The 18896-nt window shown below is 44.2% G+C and overlaps 2 protein-coding genes across 1 annotated transcript; both read right to left on the bottom strand.

Annotated features, from left to right (window-relative positions):
• LOC122638299 (GABA transporter 1-like) overlaps positions 1 to 18896 on the bottom strand; it is a 57442-nt gene that overhangs the window by 16381 nt on the left and 22165 nt on the right.
• LOC122638301 (GABA transporter 1-like) lies at positions 1214 to 8619 on the bottom strand. Its single transcript, XM_043831197.1, has 7 exons — positions 8496 to 8619; positions 8176 to 8406; positions 4962 to 5059; positions 3155 to 3341; positions 2925 to 3055; positions 1779 to 2012; positions 1214 to 1594 (listed from the first exon to the last, which is right to left on the bottom strand). The coding sequence occupies exons 1-7, from the start codon at positions 8617 to 8619 to the stop codon at positions 1214 to 1216; spliced, it is 1386 nt and encodes a 461-aa protein (XP_043687132.1).

Here is an 18896-nt window from a genome sequence, read left to right on the forward strand (position 1 = left end):
TCCCAATTCGAATTGACATGTATACAATGGAGGTGATATGTGAAATCGTACATTGTGCACGTGACCACTTAAACTTTTGTAGACAGGTTGACCTTAAGGTTCAAATTGCATATTTACCATGTGACAATTTCGATAGACCTAAAATTTTGTAAACACGTTGATCCCAAGATCCCTTGCTCACAATCCAATTCGAGTTAAAGTTGAAGGTGTGAATCCGTCAAACAGGGCGGCTGCCGCCCAAGTATACAAATGGAACCTCACCATACATGTCTTCTAATGATCTCTTATTATAAGATTAGGGTTAAAAGATAACTGTTTTTAGCGAATGATTGATTAAAGGTCAAATTCTAATCTCATACTGTTTTGAGCGAATGATTGATTAAAAGTCAAATTCTAATCTCATGTGTTTCCATTTGTATTGAAAAGTGGTGGGTGACTAATCTCCCCTATACCTAATCATTTTTCTGATTAAGAGCTTAACAATTATAGAATATTTTGACTCTTAGCTAGATACCAAATGCCAAAATATTCCTTATTTGTAAAAGAGCGGGCAGAGTAGAGTAGCACACCAATGAGGAGTGATAAAACAATTTCATTTTTAAAGAGACAAAGAGGTCATTGCATGTGAGATCGAGAAAGAGGATGCTAGTATTCTCTCTATTGTTAAAACTTTTTTCCTTCCTAAGAACTTGCTAAAAAGTAAATTAAGAATAAAACAAATTTTGTGTTTAATAATTGCATAAAATGCAACATTTCTTATATATACAATGTATTAAAAAATGGCAAACATCCAAAAAAATTCAAAAAACACAATTAAGTTTATAAAAATTTTATATAATTAATAAAATTAAAAAAAATCATGTAATTAAAAAAAAATTGAAAAACATGAACTAAGTAATTCACCACTGATTGGTGAATATTGCACTAAATGCAAACAATTAAAAGTCAGTGAAAATTAGTTTTTGTAAAACAAGAGTTATGAGGAAGTGGAGTGTATAGAAATACAAAAGGTATTCTATCACATGGAAAGGTAAAAAATTGAAATTTGACATATGACCAATCCAGATAGTGATCTATCTGTCCGATGATCGGAATTGCAATATGAGAGTATCATTCATTCATTTGAAGGAACTTACAGTTATAAATACAATTCTTTGAAGCTATAACAACTTTAACAAGGTGATCAAGAATGGTATTGTGAGGGCTGGATCATTCATACATTAGCAAATAATCTATAGGTACCAGCATCAAGACTTATTTGTCTAACTGCTGCAACTGCTGATATAACTGCTACAACTGAAAATATTGTAGCAATTAAGATATTCAACCAAAAAATTGGACTTAACTTTGTTGGTCTAAAAGTTAAGTTGAAGAATATCATAGGCAAGATGAAGTCAAGTGGTATGAACCCAAATGCTCCAAGTAAAGCATTGATATCACCAAAGAATGGAAGCATTGCTGAGATTAATGTTGCTATTGCAACAGATATTGAACGCGAAATCAACCTTGGCACCACATTCCGATTCGAGAACTCGCCTTTTTGTGGATCGGCAAACATACTCTCCAATATTTCATTTGTGGGTTGCAAGTAAACCTGTGCCAAAGAATGGGATTAGACCTACTAATTGACCTCTAGTTCCCACTACAATTAATTGATTGTTTAGAACCCAAATCTATGGGTTTGTACAAAACCTTAAAATAGAAATTGGAAGAGATACAAATTTGCAGGTTTTGGATACTACTATGTTTAGATTTTAGAAGGTAATTTTGGTTCTTACCAAACCAACAGTTGTTACTTGGATGAAAGTGAAGGTATTGATCATGTAAAGAAACCACTTGGGCACCAATGGCTCTCCATTGCTAATGAAGTTACTGAGGAGGATGCTAGCAGCTTGGTTGCCGAATGCCCAATAGCCAGAGATGGCTACACTGAAGTAAGTAATTATCACTACAGTGTAGCAGACACAGAGTCCCTTGAACATCTTCCCTTTTACTGGAGGTGCTATGGTTGCCTGGAAGAAGAAAATGTCAGGTAACTGTGGGCAACTTGAGAGAGAGAGAGAGAGAGAGAGATTATTTCAAAACCAACCAACTTTGGTTGATAACACCCCCCCCCTTTCCCCTTGATAATTGCTGATGAATCTAGTTAGACATTCTATTTTCAACGAGGATAAAATAATATCATTTGCATATGTATTAAAAAAAAATTTGGGAAACAATGACGACTCTTGAGAACGTCATATTGATAAATCATATTCAAAATATTTTGAAAATACTTTTTTACCCCTAACTAAAGGAACTTTTGGGAATAAGATAAGAGGCAATCAAAAGAAGGTTATGTTCTAAATCCACCCATAGAGGTGTCATTCAGAATGAGTTTAAGATTTGGAGAAAGTTTTCTTTTGCCTAGGGTGAACTCTTCAACCACAAATCTATCATCGTTATTACCTTCCTCCCTTAGATGTTGGAAGATCCAAAATACCCTTCATTGTTTCCAAAATCCCATACAAGTGCAATGATTATCGTTGACTGAAGAGATTCCTATTCACCATGGGTGGAGGAAAACTCAGTTCTGTTAGGATTGATTTCCTTCAGTTCGGTGTTGAGAGGGTATTGTGCATGGGGTAGGGAGCATTATCGACTTTGTCTTGTAGGAGGGTCAGACATTAATGACCCTATGATGGTGGTTTATGGTAAAGGAAAACTTCCCCCAACATTTTATAAACTCTTATTGATAACTTTGGCCCAGACCTTAGAAGGAGAACCTTGGCCCATCTACTTAGGTCATGGATTGGGCATGGGCCGGTGCGGGAGTTTCAGACATGTAGTGGTGGTTCCAAATTGGTTCAAACTAAGTTAACCAGGGGAGCAAAACCTAATTAAAGGATTAAAGCTTAATACTATCAAAGTAAAGAGATGCAAACCTGTATTTCTGGTATAATCCCACACCCGTATTCCGTGGCGATGATGGCAATTGCGTTGAAGGCGTTAAAGATACGATTTCCGGTATTACCTTGAACAGAATAATCTTTCGGCGGCGCCTTATTTGAATTTCCTGTTACAAAATCATCAATCAGAGTTCTTTAAATCACTCTAAATTAATCCTTAGTATATATGGTGTCTTGGTTTCATTAATTTCATGTTAATTTTATACCTATATAGACAGATGCAGCCGTGGCACAGATGTTATAGGCAAGACAGAGGATCAAAGAAAGAAGGTTGATGTGCCTCAGTGAGTGAAAAGATGGAATCTGGACTAACACCAAAGTAAAAGCTCCCAATATGACCACGAATTCATAGAGCTTCATTGTTCCATCTGGTCTTGATAACAAGTAAATTGTCTGCACAGTACATCAATAGCTCTTAGTCATCACTTCCATGGACTATGGTTCAAAAACAAATTTCTTTTTTCTACCAAATTTTTTTTTTTTCTTTCCAACAATTCACTGATTAAAAGTTGTTTAAATGTTGTTACCGTATCAATCAATGGATCTCGATTTTAGGGGTGTCAAACAGTCGGTTCGGTTTGGTTTCGATCAGTTTGAATCGATTTTTTTTTACATGTATCAGCCTAAACCAAAGCTAAATGAATCATTAAGGTGAGATTTGGTTATGATCTGGTTCAGTTTTGCTTTCTTATCTGTTGGGAGTACGATGTTTTGTATTCCATAGTTTGGTTTGTGGGTTGATTTCTAAGGGTCATTAAGAGGTCGTAGGGTTTCGGTAAAATTCCTGTATAAGGTTTCGCTATAAATATGTAGCGAGGGTTACTTCTCTGTAATGCAATCTGAGAGAGTTGTGAGGACAAGCGATTGTGACCCTATTCTCTATTGATAGTGAAACAGATCTTATCTTACCGTGGACGTAGGCCATCCTGCCACCATATAAATCACTGCATTCGTTGTGTGATTGTTGTTTACAATTTCCATTCTTTTCTGCATCTTTTTAGGATTCGCTTTCAACACTTATTTGTCGATCTGATATTGGGTTGTTATGTTGACAGTCATACTACTAATGCCAAAAAAAATTATCTATCGGGTTTTGGGGTTTGGTTTGGTTTTCAGTTTCAATTTCTACTACTTCTAAAAACCTAAATCGAAGCTGAACCGTTAAGTGTTCGATTCGGTTCGATTTGGCTTTTTAATCGGTTTTGATGGTCTCACTAGTTTGATCTGAAATTTGACACCCCTAGTCAAATCCTTCATTGCAATTTTGGGTTCTTGCAAGTGGAGGTTGGAATATGAACCGGGCTGGCCTGAGCTCAAATTATGGTCCATGCCCAAGCGGAGGCCCACGACTAAGGCCATTGTCAAGGTGAAATGGAAACACCCCCCTTGGGTTGGTGGAAATTGAACATTGATGGGTCCTCTTTAGGTTATCCAGGATCTATTGGAGCAGGTGGCATCTTTAGGAACCATAATGAAGCTGTAGTTCATTGCTTCGCAGCATACCTTGGGACGGGTGCAAACTACAGGGCGGAATTGGGAGCCTTCCTTACAGGGATAAGGATCACCAGCACTTTGAGGCCAGAGAAGCTTTGGATTGAAAGCGACTCTCAGGCTGCAGTTGCGGCCATTCTTAGTGGCAACTTCCCCTGGTATCTTATGCAAGAATGGTGGGCAGCAAAGCCGTTCTTGGAATCCATTCAATGGCGTATCACTCACTGCTACAGAGAAGCGAACTCACCCGCCGATGCTCTCGCAAGCTTAGCTGCTAAGAGAAAAATTACAATTTCTTGGAACACAACTCCTAGTCTAATCACTAATGCTGTCAACTGGGAAGCTCTTGGGCGGTCAAACTTTAGATTTCATTAATTTTCATGATTGTATGGTTGCCAGTTTCCCTTGGGTTACTGGTATCTTTTAGTCATTCTCAGCCATTTGTACATATTTCCATTCTTCATTAATACAACTCTCCTGATCTTTAGCCAAAAAAATAAGGGAAAGGAGGGAATAACTGACCTTCATGCACTGACCACCGAGAAGAATACAAGCAATAACGCATCCGAAGCAGAGCAAGAACTGAATAGGACCCACGAAATATCTGCCCCATCCTGGCCCTGTAAAATCTCTGATTGTTTAAACGAGTATTAAGAATTAATGAAGGGCATTTTGAATATAAAAAAAATAAAAATTGAATTTGAGAAAAGTGATAAACACATAAATCAATCATTTTATCATATTGATTATTGTATGTTATTTCTTTTCTTTTCTCAATTACATGGAAGCCTTTGATTAATGGTTTGTGTTTTAGCAAATCAACCATTGGATGGAAGACCTCAACAAAGATCACCCATGTTTCAGACCCATATCTATAACATATGACTTTTGCATCCTCAAATTTAATAAATATGTTATTCACATTATCATCTAATCATAGATAAAATTTTTAATTAATATGATTTTTTTTTTCTTATATGCTTTAAATATGATTCTTCTTTGTTTTTACTTTTTATTTTCATTGCTTACAACACAAGAACCAATCAACTTGATATAAATGATCATTTTAAACTAAACCAGATGTTACAGTGGGATAGGATAAAATTATTATGAATTATTGAAATAAAAGAACTCCAGTTTCATTCCAATGATTTTTTTAAAATAAATTCCATGCTATTTATGGTACTAGTTAAGGTTGTCAAAACCTAAAATGAACCAGTCAAATTGGTCCGGTCCGATCCGATCGAGATTGATCCGAACCAAGGTTTTATCGGTTCAGCTTCATTTACGAGTTAGAACGCCATTTGGTTTCAACTCGGTTCGGGCTAAACCGATGGGCCACTGATTGGCCTGACCGATAGGACCAAACATAGAAACCGATCCCCAAACCCTAAAAACCTACCTAATCCCTACCCAAAAACAATTTATACCAGGTTTTCAGAACGAACCGAAACAAATTGAAACTAATGTCACAAAACAAACAGAACCCCAGTCCAACCCAGAACGAAACCGAAAGTTTTTATTGATTCGGTTTCGATTTTCCTGAAACTCACACTGAAACCGAAAAACCCGAACCAAACCACCCGATTGACACCCTTAGTACTACTAGTATTAATAGGATCAATTCAGCACATCATCTATATAGTGACTTTGCTAGGGCTCAAATTCAATGGATATATTCTCCAAATCATCAACAATGCATTAATTTAATACTAATATGTCAATAATATGCATACACAATAATATGTCTATTAAAAAATCTATATATATATATTTTTTTGGTAATAAAATAAATAAAAACTTAAAGATATATTTTAGATAGACAATATAGAAATTCATGAAAGAACATTTGTTACATGAATTATTTTTGGTGGACATGACTTTTTTGGATGAGTGGTTGTTTGGGATATTATTTTTAATTTGGTAGTTCAGTTGGAATCCAAATTTGTGTGTACGTATAAGCTACATCATCCTTGACCAATGTGAAAATTTTCAAACCAAAAGGATTACACCATGTGGTACAACCAATAAGTATCAAGAATTATAGTGGCTAGCAAAGGAATTCAATAGCTCTAATTTCTTGGTCGGCCAAATGGGAAAGCCTTCCTCTACGACTCAAATATGTTTCATGTGGTATCTTAGATGGGACTAAATTTTACGACAAGGTAGACATCAAGGTTTCCCATTCGCAAACAACCGCTACCTCGGTTGGGTGGTGGCATTGCTAGTTGGAGCATGCCCCCCTGGAGGTCATGAGTTCGACTCTCCAGGTTTGCATCTGTGTCATTAAGGCATCTTTATCCCCCTCCCCTCCCCCCCCCCCCCTAGGTGTAGATTGTAGTTGGCCTAAGGGCCCTTGTATAGGATTGACCAAAAAAAAAAAAAAATGGTTTCCCATTCACATATATATCAAGTTTTAGTCCAAACATAATTGAACAAGGAGTAAAATAAAAAAAAAAACTATGAAAATTTAAGACCGCTAAGAAGATTCAAATCAATACATAACTAAAAAAAGTATATATGTCAACGTATATAATTGAATTAACCCTAAAATTTGACATGTGAATAATCCAAATCATATCCTATTATTCCATTTATAATAAACGTTACTTTATCTTTCCATATGGCACAATTAAGTGGATCATTGCTGCATGGGTCATGCGAAGTAACTTCTGCCAAAATTCAATAGATGTTAGGTTTAGGTTGCTTGTATTGGCTTTAGAATTCTCTACGTGACTGGTCTACATTATTTCTTACCAATAGAATGGTTAGGATATGCAAATTAGTCATGTCCTAATTCTACGGCCAAAATTACAAGAAAAGAAAAATGTACTAGATGGTTGTCAGGACAGGCTTACCAAAAGGTTTTCTAAATCAACAGATCTAGAGGGTATTTCTAGATCACTACCAAATTTTTCCACATAAAAGAATGACGTGGTAATTTTAACTGTATGGATATCTAGAAAATTATCTAAATTGTGAAATTATTCAAAATTTATATTCAAATTCAATTAGATATACACTGATTTATTAATATACCCCATGTGTTTTTAGTCATTTATTTCTATTTATTTTTTATTTTCAAAAGTTTAATTTGTCGCTTACCCAATTCCATTTCATTTGAAATATATATGATATGAGAGAATGGACCTTGAGGTCTTCTTATTCACAAAATTTAATATTTCTATTCAATCTATCACTAGGCAGGTATTAGTTGCAAGATAAGAAAAAACAAATTTCCAATAATTTATAACAAAATTGTATATTTTAAATCTTGATCCGACTCGTAAATACTTCCAAAACTTTTGGACTATACACCAATATATACATCATTTTAAACTATTTTATTTTGGGAAAAAGATCTCTACTTGGTGGTGTTTCCTACACCCTCTTAGAGGGCACCATGAGATGATGCCTCTGTCCCTTGAGTAGATACCCAAGTGTGCTCATCCATTGGTCCAAACTCTTGTATAAAGACCATGCGACCAATTAGAGATCTCTTGCCCATTTTATAAATACAAACCAGCAAGGATCTTGGGGAAATAGCAAAACCCATCTTCTAAATTTGTCTTAGAACATGTGGCGATGATTTGAGTGAGTGAGAGAGATTATAAGGGAATAAGAAAGACCCCAGCCTCACACAGGTAGGGGCGAAATGACTGCCCCTGCCTGTGTGAGGTTGCACACCAGCCGCACAAGCAGGTGGTAACAGAGGATCCAAATTGATTATAAGTACCCAAGATGTCGTTGGCCATGTCTCTGAAGCGAAGGAAACGCTTGCCCTTGTGGGCATGGTGTTCAAGAACAAGTGAGACGAGGTTGTAGGAGTAAAATGTCACCATGGCTGCGATCATTAGAAACACTACTCCACCGATCCAACCCAGAGAAGCCACTGCGAATGGTATAGTTAGAACTGGTGGTGCTACTATGGATGTTGTCATATGGTACCCACAGTGTAGCCATGAACCTGTTCCAACCACCACCACAACAACAACAACAATGGATCAAATTAATGAAGAAGCTCAAGAGAAGAAGACAAGCATATGAGGTACCCACCTTTGGATTTGAGAACAAAGAGAGCTCCGGCATCCAATGAATTCTTATTTGGCTCATGGGTTTGGGCCATGGGAAGAGGATCACAACCCTTTTCATCTGATGAATTAGGATGCAAAGTGCCCATTTCGATCTCTCCCTCCTTAAATTAAATGCTTCTATTGATGGAGTATGGAATAATTTGGAACTGGAAGATGGAGGAGCTTTCTCTGCAAGTGATAATGGCTGAAATATATAACCGTAGAGAGATAAAGATATACCTATCCCCACAAATCTTGCTGTCTTTCGGCATGAGTCAACTTGTCTCCTTGGTACCCATTAATGTCATTCAGGCTTGTGTTGAGATAAAGAACCGTTGTGATCTGAGTGAGAAGGTCCACCAGAGCATTGACAGAGAGGCCCACCTCCAAGACATTGGGTTCAAGGGCAGCAGGCCCAATAGATTGGTAGTCCAACAAACCCATCCCAAGGCTCGACCCACTAGGCTCATTAGATATGGGCTCTTCCAGACCCATGTCCAACTTCATACCACTGGTCCAATTATCTCTAGATGGGCTAGAGGCTAGAAAATGGTATCACGAAGAGGGCCCATTACGCCTATCATTGAACAACTACTAACAAAAACCTTCCGAAATGGGTGACGTGGCAGCATGAGGGCCATTGATCGCCATAGATCGGTCAATTAGAGTTCTCTAACAATTTCAGGTGCACGTCTCGTCAAAAATCATTAACCAAGGACCGAAAAAGATGCCATTTGTGTCATTCTTATCGACAGTCGTAAAAAAAACTTGGGTTCAGAGCGTAGCAGATATTGGATTAGCCTCCAAGGGACTGTTCATACTCTAGATTCTCCGACTTCCAAAGCAAGTGGAAGATGATAGTTACTCATGTATATATAGGGGAGTGATCGAACCAAAGGGGATGAGATAAGGTCAAATGTAGTTTTGCATGCAAGATGATGACGATGAGATGTAGGGGATGGGTATACTTGAGTGGGAAAAATCTCAGGGTTTTGACCACCATTATGGGTCTAGCCACTTATTTTGAAAAGTTTGGACTCATAACACCATTCTTGGAAAAAGTGGGCATGATCACAACAACATTCCAGGGTTTGGAAACATAAATGCAAGTCTTTTTTATTTTTTGGTAAGATATATGCAAGTCTAGGATACTAAAACAACATGCCATGGGCATATATGGTAACTATCTCAATATTTATTGTCATGCCGGTAAAAGCCTGAGTTAGTGCTCAAAAACCCTAACTCGGGTTCACAATTAAGAGAAAACTATACATTCATAACCTATATAGAAAACTGATAAGGTACATGTAAAAAGGAAGGAAAGAGAAAAATATTTTTTTTTAGCCCAAAACGGGTTTGTTGGGTTAGAATTTCAAAATTTTGACATATACTGTTGCAATCCAGCCAATATTCACTCCCAATGGTATCTTGAAGATTTTTAAAGGTTTCCAGACTCTTTGCAGAATTTCAGCTTTCACTGGTTTTTTGTGGAACTTCCCTTGGATTTTAGGCTTTCTCCAGGCATTTTTCCAGGAGGAGAGAGAGTGGAGCCTGAACTTGAAGGCTTCGAAACAAAACAAGGTTGTTAGAAATTATCCTATCGTAGCAGTTTTTTGCAAGATTCTGCTGGATATCAGTCCTTCTCCTGGGATTCCCAACTTTCGAGAGACTATCAAAGGACGAAGCCAATGAGAGGTTAGAGCTCCGAAGATTCAATGAACTTTGAAAAGGGGAGATCGAGAACATTGTTTTCAAGTGTCATTTAGAAATGAAACTCATGGCCTATTTACAGGTTTTTCAGAAAAAATTAAGATCCTCCATATGGAGGTTAGGGGGCACTGCCTAACCTCCCTTGGAGGATCTACCACGTGGCAGCCTTCAAATGGTCTTTGGATACCCCCTAGGGCCTAAATGCAATCATCTTTTTCACGACAATCTAGGACTGATTCTAAAAGATTTGACTATCTAATTTTTATGATCTATATGCCATTAGAAAAAATTTTGTGCTTACTTTCCAATGACATAAATATCAACCATGAATGTGGTTGGGAACACAACTTCATTTGTGTCCTTGGCGAGGGACCCACAATGTGATCGCCTTTTCAACAAACTTCCGGGAGTGATTTCGAGACATCTGATTGTAAGATTTTAACGATCTTTGAAAAATATTTTTAATGTATTAAGTAGTGATGTGAAGATAAACCACATATTTGGTTAGGAATACAGTAACATCAATATCCCAAGACAAGCGGAGCCCGCAAAGTTAGGATTTGGTGGAATGATAGTCAAGCAGTATTTGATTTGTACCAAATTTTAAGATATGCTTTAATATCAAGAAAATGTATTATCCAGAAAGTTTCAACCTATTCTATAAATGTTTAGGCCTCCCAGTCATTTTCCACTATGCAAAACACTGGGGACTATCTTAGGATCCAATTACTAGCAGAAAAGGGAAGTATTTTGAGATGACAAAATTCATTGTCTACACATATTAGATCCTTAAGAACAATCACTTACAAGATGGAGAAAAAACCCTCTCACAGGTAGGTCATCCAAAAAATAAGAAATCCAAACCCTATCATAGGGGAGGGGGGGGGGAAATAAACCCTCACTACAAGAAACATATGCAACGGTGGCACTTGGGCAAGGTCTATGACGGTGTTACAAAAAATGTCGTTAAATTTACTTATTCAATGGCGTTTTAGACAAAATGCCGCTAACTAGACCTATTCAACGATGTTTTATAACAAACGCCATTGAACAATGTATTCGGGGGCGTTTATTAACAAATGTTGTTATATACTATTTCAGGAAGCAAGAAACCCTTGGAGCATGACGAGGAAAAAAATCTATTGGGTTGGGGGATATTTTGATATGATATGTTACACATTTTATATACATATTAAACATGTATTTACTATGTACCTGTTGCGTCAAGAAATCGTCGAGCGGTCCCTGCGAGTGCCGTCACCGCAAGTGGACCAAAGGGGTCAATCGAGAGAACCGGTGTGGTCCCGGCCTAGGGCTCTCCGATGCCAAAGTTAGATCTCTGGCGCAAACGGATGAATAGTGAGTATTCAGTATGAGTTTAGATGTCCCCTATGGGGTTGTGTACCTTTGCCTTTTATAGTAGCATATGGCGGTGTGGAGAGTCCCCGTTTGATTGACGATTGTGCCGTTGAGTGGATAGAGGCCCTGGGTAACGGGGCTCTATCCTCGATTGGCCATCTCCCGTGGGAGGGAGTGTCCGGATGGCATCGGGATCCTGGTGGATAGATACCCGCGTATGGTGATAACGCCCTTGGTGCTTGAATCCGGCCTGGATGACGTGACTTCTAAGCGGTGGTCTAGAGTCCTGGTGGTGACATGAGTCTTGTAGTGATACGATCGGTCATAGGTGAGTGGCCCCCACCTTACGCTTGTGCCACGATGTCGTGCCCGGGTGAGGCCGCGCCGGATGTGTAGCCGCGCCTAGGTGAGGTCGCCCGAGTGGTGGCCGCGCCGGGTGTGGCCGTGCTCGGGTGAGAGGCCGCGCCGGGTGTGGCTCGGGTGCAGCCGCGCCCGGGTGAGAGGCCGCTCCCGGGTGGTGGTCGTGCTCGGGTGAGGCCGCGCCTAGGTGAGAGGACGCGCCGGTGTAGCCACGCTCGGGTGAGAGGCCGCGCCGGATGTGGCCGCACCTAGGTGAGGCCGCGCCGAGTGGTGGCGCGCGCCGGGTGTGGCCACGCTTGGTGAGGCCGCGCCGAGTGGTGGCGCGCTTGGGTGCGGCCGCGCTGGGTGCGAGCCGCGCTGGTGCAGCCGCGCCGGGTGCAAAGCCGTGCTGGTGCAAAGCGCGCTCGTGCAAAGCAGCGCTGGTGCAGCGCGCTGGGTGCAGGCGCGCTGGGTGCGGCCGCGCTGGGTGCAGGCGCGCTGGTGCAAGCCGCTCTGGGTGCGGCCGCGCTGGGTGCAAGCCGCGCTGGTGCAAGGCCGCGCTGGTGTGGCGCGCTGGGTGCAGCCGCGCCGGGTGTGGCCGCGCCGGGTGAGAGGCCTCCGGTTGTGGCCACGCCTAGGTGAGGCTGCGCCGAGTGGAGGCCACGCTTTGGTGCCGGCCGCGCCCGGTATTGGGACCCCGGTTCGCTTCCCTTGGTTCGAGCGGGTCACCCCGTGACACGTGGCGGCCACCGATTGGCCCGATGAATATTGGATGTATCATTTGCCCCCACTCTCTTGGGATAGGATGTCCAAGAGAGTAGATGCCTTTACATAGTGAGGGGTCCGCCGCAAACAGACTTTCCTTGGAGGCTTGCTCGTAACTCTAGTAATGAGGTAGGAGAGGTTGGGGGTTCAAACCTTACCTCCTACACTTTTCTTTTTGTTTTTGCAGGTATATGTTCCTTCCTCTCCCTTCTTCTTTCACTTCTCATTTCTCTTTCTTACTTCTTGTCTCCCCTTTTGCTCTCCTTTAATTCCCCTTTTTGTCTTTTGTCTTCTCTTTGGTGCCCACCATATGCTTGTTTTTGGGTCACCTCCACTAGTATCCATTTTGCTTGATTTTGGGTCCTTGTGTTGAGGTTGTGTTGTCTTGGTGCCTTGGTTTGCTTGGAAAGCTTGAGTGGTGCTTGGCTTGAGTGCCTTCCCTCTTGTGATCTCTGTTACTTGATCGTGCCCCAGGTGGTGTGAGGCCGCGCCTATGGTGGCTACGGCGTGGGTGTGATGGACCCTCATGCTTGTCCACTCCCCTTCTTCTTGTCTCGTGATGGATCTGCTGTTTATACTTTGCAGTGGTCTTCATTTCATTTTTCTTCCGGCTTCTTGTCCGGGAGATCGTTGCTCGAGCAAGTAGCTAGTCCGCTTCATTATTTTATCCATGTCATCACCTAATGACTCGATCCGATGCGGTCGTGGTTGGATCCCTTGAGGAGTCTTCTTCCCCGCGGATACTTTTTCTTTTTGCCTTCCCCGTTGGTAGTGAAGGAGAGGAGGAGGTTTCGGAGATTCCACCCCTAGTAGGGGTCGTAGGGGCCTCCGAGCTTCTATTTCTGGTGACCTTAGGAGTAAGTTGGCTTTCATTCCTAGCGTCTTGACTTCTTCGGACTTGGCGGTTCGTATCCGGAGAAGACCCGTGATTATGACTTCTCAAGGTTCCCCGAGGTCACTACGCCGCCGCCTCGAGACCGCTATAGTGGCTCGTGTCTCTCCCGAGGATGATGTTGTGGTGACAGAGGAGGGTGCGGTCTTACCCAGAGGAGAGTGTTGCTTGTCCTACCGAGGCCGATATGATGTCTCCTTTCGGATCGAGGTCGCTCCTCCATTAGATGCCCCCGATTTTATAGATGTTCTTTCTGGATGTTGACTTTTTTTATGGTAACTTTTGGATTGTGATGCTTGCTTTTGTATGTACTTGACTCTTTCTTTAGATGTTGATATGATTCGATCCTTGTCGTTTTGATATTGATTGCATTGTCTCCTGGTGATCGTTTGTGCGTTGATGCTTCTCGACCCTTGATAGTCATAGGATTTTGGTAGTGGCGTCGTGCCTTGGTGATCCTTGGACCTTGGTGGGTTAACGCCTTAGGCGTAGTGCCTCGATGTTGGTATGACGCCTTAGGCATACTGGGCGAGTGGTGGCACGTCGCCTTAGGCATGAAGCCTCGGTGTTGGCATGTTGCCTTAGGCATAAAGCCTCAATGTTGGCATGTCGCCTTAGGCATGAAGCCTCGGTGTTGGCATATCGCCTTAGGCACGAAGCCTCAATGTTGGCATATCGCCTTAGGCACGAAGCCTCGTGTTGGCATATCGCCTTAGGCACGAAGCCTCGATGTTGGCATACCGCCTTAGGCACGAAGCCTCAGTTGGCATACCGCCTTAGGCACGAAGCCTCGATGTTGGCATATCGCCTTAGGCACGAAGCCTCAGTGTTGGCATACCGCCTTAGGCACGAAGCCTCGATGTTGGCATACCGCCTTAGGCCCGAAGCCTCAGTGTTGGCATATCGCCTTAGGCATGAAGCCTCGTGTTGGCATATCGCCTTAGGCACGAAGCCTCAATGTTGGCATATCGCCTAGGCACGAAGCCTCGTGTTGGCATATCGCCTTAGGCACGAAGCCTCGATGTTGGCATACCGCCTTAGGCACGAAGCCTCGATGTTGGCATACCGCCTTAGGCACGAAGCCTCGATGTTGGCATACCGCCTTTGGCACGAAGCCTCGATGTTGGCATACCGCCTTAGGCACGAAGCCTCAGTGTTGGCATACCGCCTTAGGCCCGAAGCCTCGATGTTGGCATACCGCCTTAATGTAGTGGCCGTGATTCGATTGAGTGGTAGGAGAAGATAAGTATTCTTGCAACATTTCTTTATTTTGACTGAAATTCACATTGTCTTTGATGTTGCTCATCGCTACTCCTATCTCATCGCTCGTTACCACTACCACTACTCGCTATGCTTCTACCGGTAGTACTTCTTCGGATGTTCCGAGTTCCAGTGTACGGTCTACCTTCTTGCCCCCGGAGTCTTCAGCGGTAAGTCCCCGGGCGTATCTCGCTTGGAGACTATGTAGGGTCCTTCCCAGTTGGGTGACAGACTTTCCCGCCTTCGTGGCTGCGATGCACTTGCCCTCCGTAGTACTAAATCTCCCTGGTGGAATAGCCTTTCCTTGACCCTGGCGTTATAGTACCTGGCAAGACGCTTGGTAGGCGACGTTCCTTAGTAGTGCTCTTTCGCGGACCTCATCTATAAAGTCTAGGTTCGCCCGCAATCCGTCGACATAAGTGCGTTCATTGAAGTGCGAACCCTATGGGACATAGCGCAGACTCTACCGGCGCCAATGCTTCAATGCCATATGCTAGGCGGAATGGGCTCTCTCCCGTGGGCGTCCGCACCGTAGTTCGGTATGCCCACAGACGCTTGGTAGCTCTTCTACCCACTTGCCTTTGGCTCCTTCTAGCCTTTTCTTGACTCCTTCCAGAGCGCTCGTTGGTGACCTCCACGACCATTGGCTCGTGGGTATGCTACCGACACAGCCGATAGTCGATGTTGTAGCGGTGACGAATGCTTGGAATTTAGGGTTGTTGAATTGTTTTCCATTGTCCGAGACGAGGATCCGTGGTACCCGAACTCAGATGACGCCGCCGCGACGAACTTCTCCATCTCTGCCTCTTTTATCTTGGCCAAGGGTTTAGCTTCAACCCACTTGGTGAAGTAGTCGATCGCGACAACCAGGTACTTTCGCTTCCCTGGTGCTGCGGTGAAGTTGCCCAAGATGTCTAGTCCCCACATGGCAAAAGGTATGGGGTTGAGGATTGATGTCACTTGGTGGCGGGTAGATGGGTAATCTGGGGCGAACAACCGACATTGCTCGCACTTCTTGGCATATTGGATGGCCTCCTCTTGCATTTGTGGCCGTATAGTCCCCGGCGGAGGATTTTGTAGGCTAGGGCTCGCCCCCCATGTGGCTTCCACATATCCCCTCATGGACTTCGGCTAGGGCGTACTCGCCCCCTTGGGTCCTAAGCACCGAGTAGTGGTGCTGTTGCCTCACAGCGCACTCGTCTAGGACGGTGTACTTTGCAGCTCTCATCTTGATCTTCCTTGCTTCGGCCTTGTCTTCTCGGTAAGACATCGTTCGGAGGTAGTTGAGTAGAGGGTCCATCCAGCCTAGGTCCCTCCGTGATCTCATTAACCTCGCTTTTCCTTATACGTTGGCTCATGCAGATCTCAACATAGATCGCGCTAGCCAAATTTCGGAGTTCCTCATTGGCTAGCCCGGATAGGGCATCGCGGCGGCGTTCTCTTCCCGGGAACTCGAACCATCTCAAACTTCTCGAAACCTCGATCAATGCTTGAGCGCGTGCTAGGTATGATGCCATCCTCTCATCTTTTGCCTCATACTCTCCATTCACCTGGTTCACCACGAGCCGGGAGTCGCTCCGGTGGATAGGTGTGTGACTTGGATGGCTTTGGCCACCCGGAGTCCAGCCTAGTAATGCCTCGTACTCGCTTCATTATTGGATGCTTGGAAGGTGAACCGCAGAGCATATTGATACGAAATCCCTGGGGCTGGTTAATATGAGCCCAGCCGCTTCTGCCGCATTGCTCGACCTGGCCCACGAACATGTCCCACGATTCGTGATCCTTCTCTTCGGGCTCCCCTGCTTGTGACTCGATCTCGATCGGGTACATTTCGCAACGAAATCTACAAGAGCCTGGCCTTTGATGGCTGTCCTTGGTTGGAACTTGATGTCATACTCACTTAACTCCACCGCCCATGCTATCAATCGTCCGAGACGTCCGGCTTGTGCAATATCTTCTTCAAGGGTAGGTCTGTGAGGACTGTGATGGTATGGGCTTGGAAGTATGGTCGTAGCTTCCGGCCGCCATTACCAATGCATAGGCTACCTTCTCGATCCTAGTGTACCTGGTCTCCGCTCGATCGGACATGGCCGACGTAGTAGATGGGCCTCGGACTTTGTCTTCTTCTTTCAAGAAGATCTGCACGACCGCGACAGGGTGGCGGCCGAGGTAGAGCGCAACTCTTCGTTAGGTTCCGGCCGCCTGCCAGGGTGGGCTCTCTAGGTACTCCTTCAATTCTCCAAACGCCTTTTGGCACTCTTCTCGTCCATGTGAAGTCCTTAGGGCTTTGGAGGTTCTTCAATGTTTTGAAGAATGGTAAGCACTTATCACCCGATCGTGACACGAACCTGGAAAGGGCGGCAACCCTTCCATTCAACCTCTACACTTCCCCGACTGCTTCGAGGAGGTGCCATCTCTTGGATGGCCTTGATCTTGGATGGGTTGGCTTCTATTCCACTGACCGAGACCATGAACCCCAGGAATTTTCCCGACGTTAATCAAGGCGCACTTTGCGTGGTTTAGCTTCATCCGGTTCCTCCTCGCATCGTGAATGCTTCCTCTAGGTCGGTCGGTGTTGGTTGGTGTGGACGCTTTCACGAGCATGTCGTCCACATATACTTCCATGTTGGCCCGACCGCTCCTCGAACATCTTGTTGACCATTCTCTCGATAGGTGGCCCCCGCATTCTTTAACCCGAACGGCATGACGTTGTAGCAAAGAGTTCTCTTTGTCCGTCCGGAATGCGAGTAAGACTCATCATCCTCATACATGAGGATCTGGTTGTATCCGAGTAGGCGTCCATGAAACTCAAGATCTCATGGCCGGCGGTGGCGCGATCGAGGGTCGATCCGGGCAAGTGGGTATTCATCTTTGGGCATGCCTTGTTTAGGTCGGTGTAGTCGACACACATCCTCCACTTCCCACTTGGCTTTGGTACCATGACCACGTTGGCGAGCCAAGGTTGGGAACTTCTCCTTTCTCGATGAACCCCGATCGGCTTAACTTCTCGACCTCCTCCTTGATTGCCGCTTGTCGGCCGAGGGCGAAGTTACGCCGCTCGTTGAACGGGCTTTCGGTTGGGTCGACATGTAGTCGGTGTTCCGCTATGGAGCGTGGTATTCTCGGCATGTCGGAGGTCGACCATGCGAAGACATCTATGTTCGCTTGGAGGAGGTGTCCAAGCTCTTCTTTCTGTTCCTTGCTTAGCAATGAGCCGACCGAACGACTTTGGAGGGGTCATCCGGCCGAGTGGCCATGGGATGAGGTCTTCCACCGGCCTTCCCCTTCTCTCTCGCGCCCATCTCTCCGTCACCGATCATGCTCTCTAGGCAGAGTGCCATTCCACGGTGTTGCCATTATTCTTTTTCATGAAGGTGGCGTAGCACTCCCTTGCTTTCTTCCTCGATCTCCTCGGACTTCGCCTACCCGTTTCTCGGTGGGGAACTTCATCTTCAGTGAAGTGGTGATATGACTCCTCTAAGGGTCAGTCATGATGGTCGCCCTAAGAGGCCGTTGAAGGACACCACGGACTTGACTACCATGAAATTTACCATGATGGTTACTTGTTGAGGGTGTACCCCGAAGGTGACGGGTAGCTCTATGGTACCTCCGATGGAGGCAAAGTGGCACCGAGAATCCATGGAGATAAGTAGGCTCGGTTTGAGCTGGTCGTCCCCGAACCCGAATCGCCGATAGGCGCCCAAGGAGAGTACGTCAACGATGCCCCCGTGTCTATCCACTCTGTACAGTCGATTGGCTACCTCCACTGCACTACCAAGGCATCTTCATGCGGGAAGTTTAGTCCTTCCAAGTCTTCATCCGAGAAGGAGATCACCGCCGCCTTGGCTATCTTGCGGGCTTCTCCGCCACTCCTACGAACCCGGCATGAGCTTTTGCTTTTCCTGGTGGACTCTTGCCCTGGTCCTCCAAGTATGGTGAGGATAGGAGGTCCCTTGGTGCCACTAGGTTCTCGTGGCATCTCTCCGCTCTTCTCGGGCGGTCTCTCTCTCGACCGTTCTTCTTCTTCTCGCCTCGGCTCCACTCGTCTCCGTCGCGACC

The sequence above is a fragment of the Telopea speciosissima genome, chromosome 8, assembly GCF_018873765.1.
Source record: "Telopea speciosissima isolate NSW1024214 ecotype Mountain lineage chromosome 8, Tspe_v1, whole genome shotgun sequence".
NCBI lineage: Eukaryota > Viridiplantae > Streptophyta > Magnoliopsida > Proteales > Proteaceae > Telopea > Telopea speciosissima.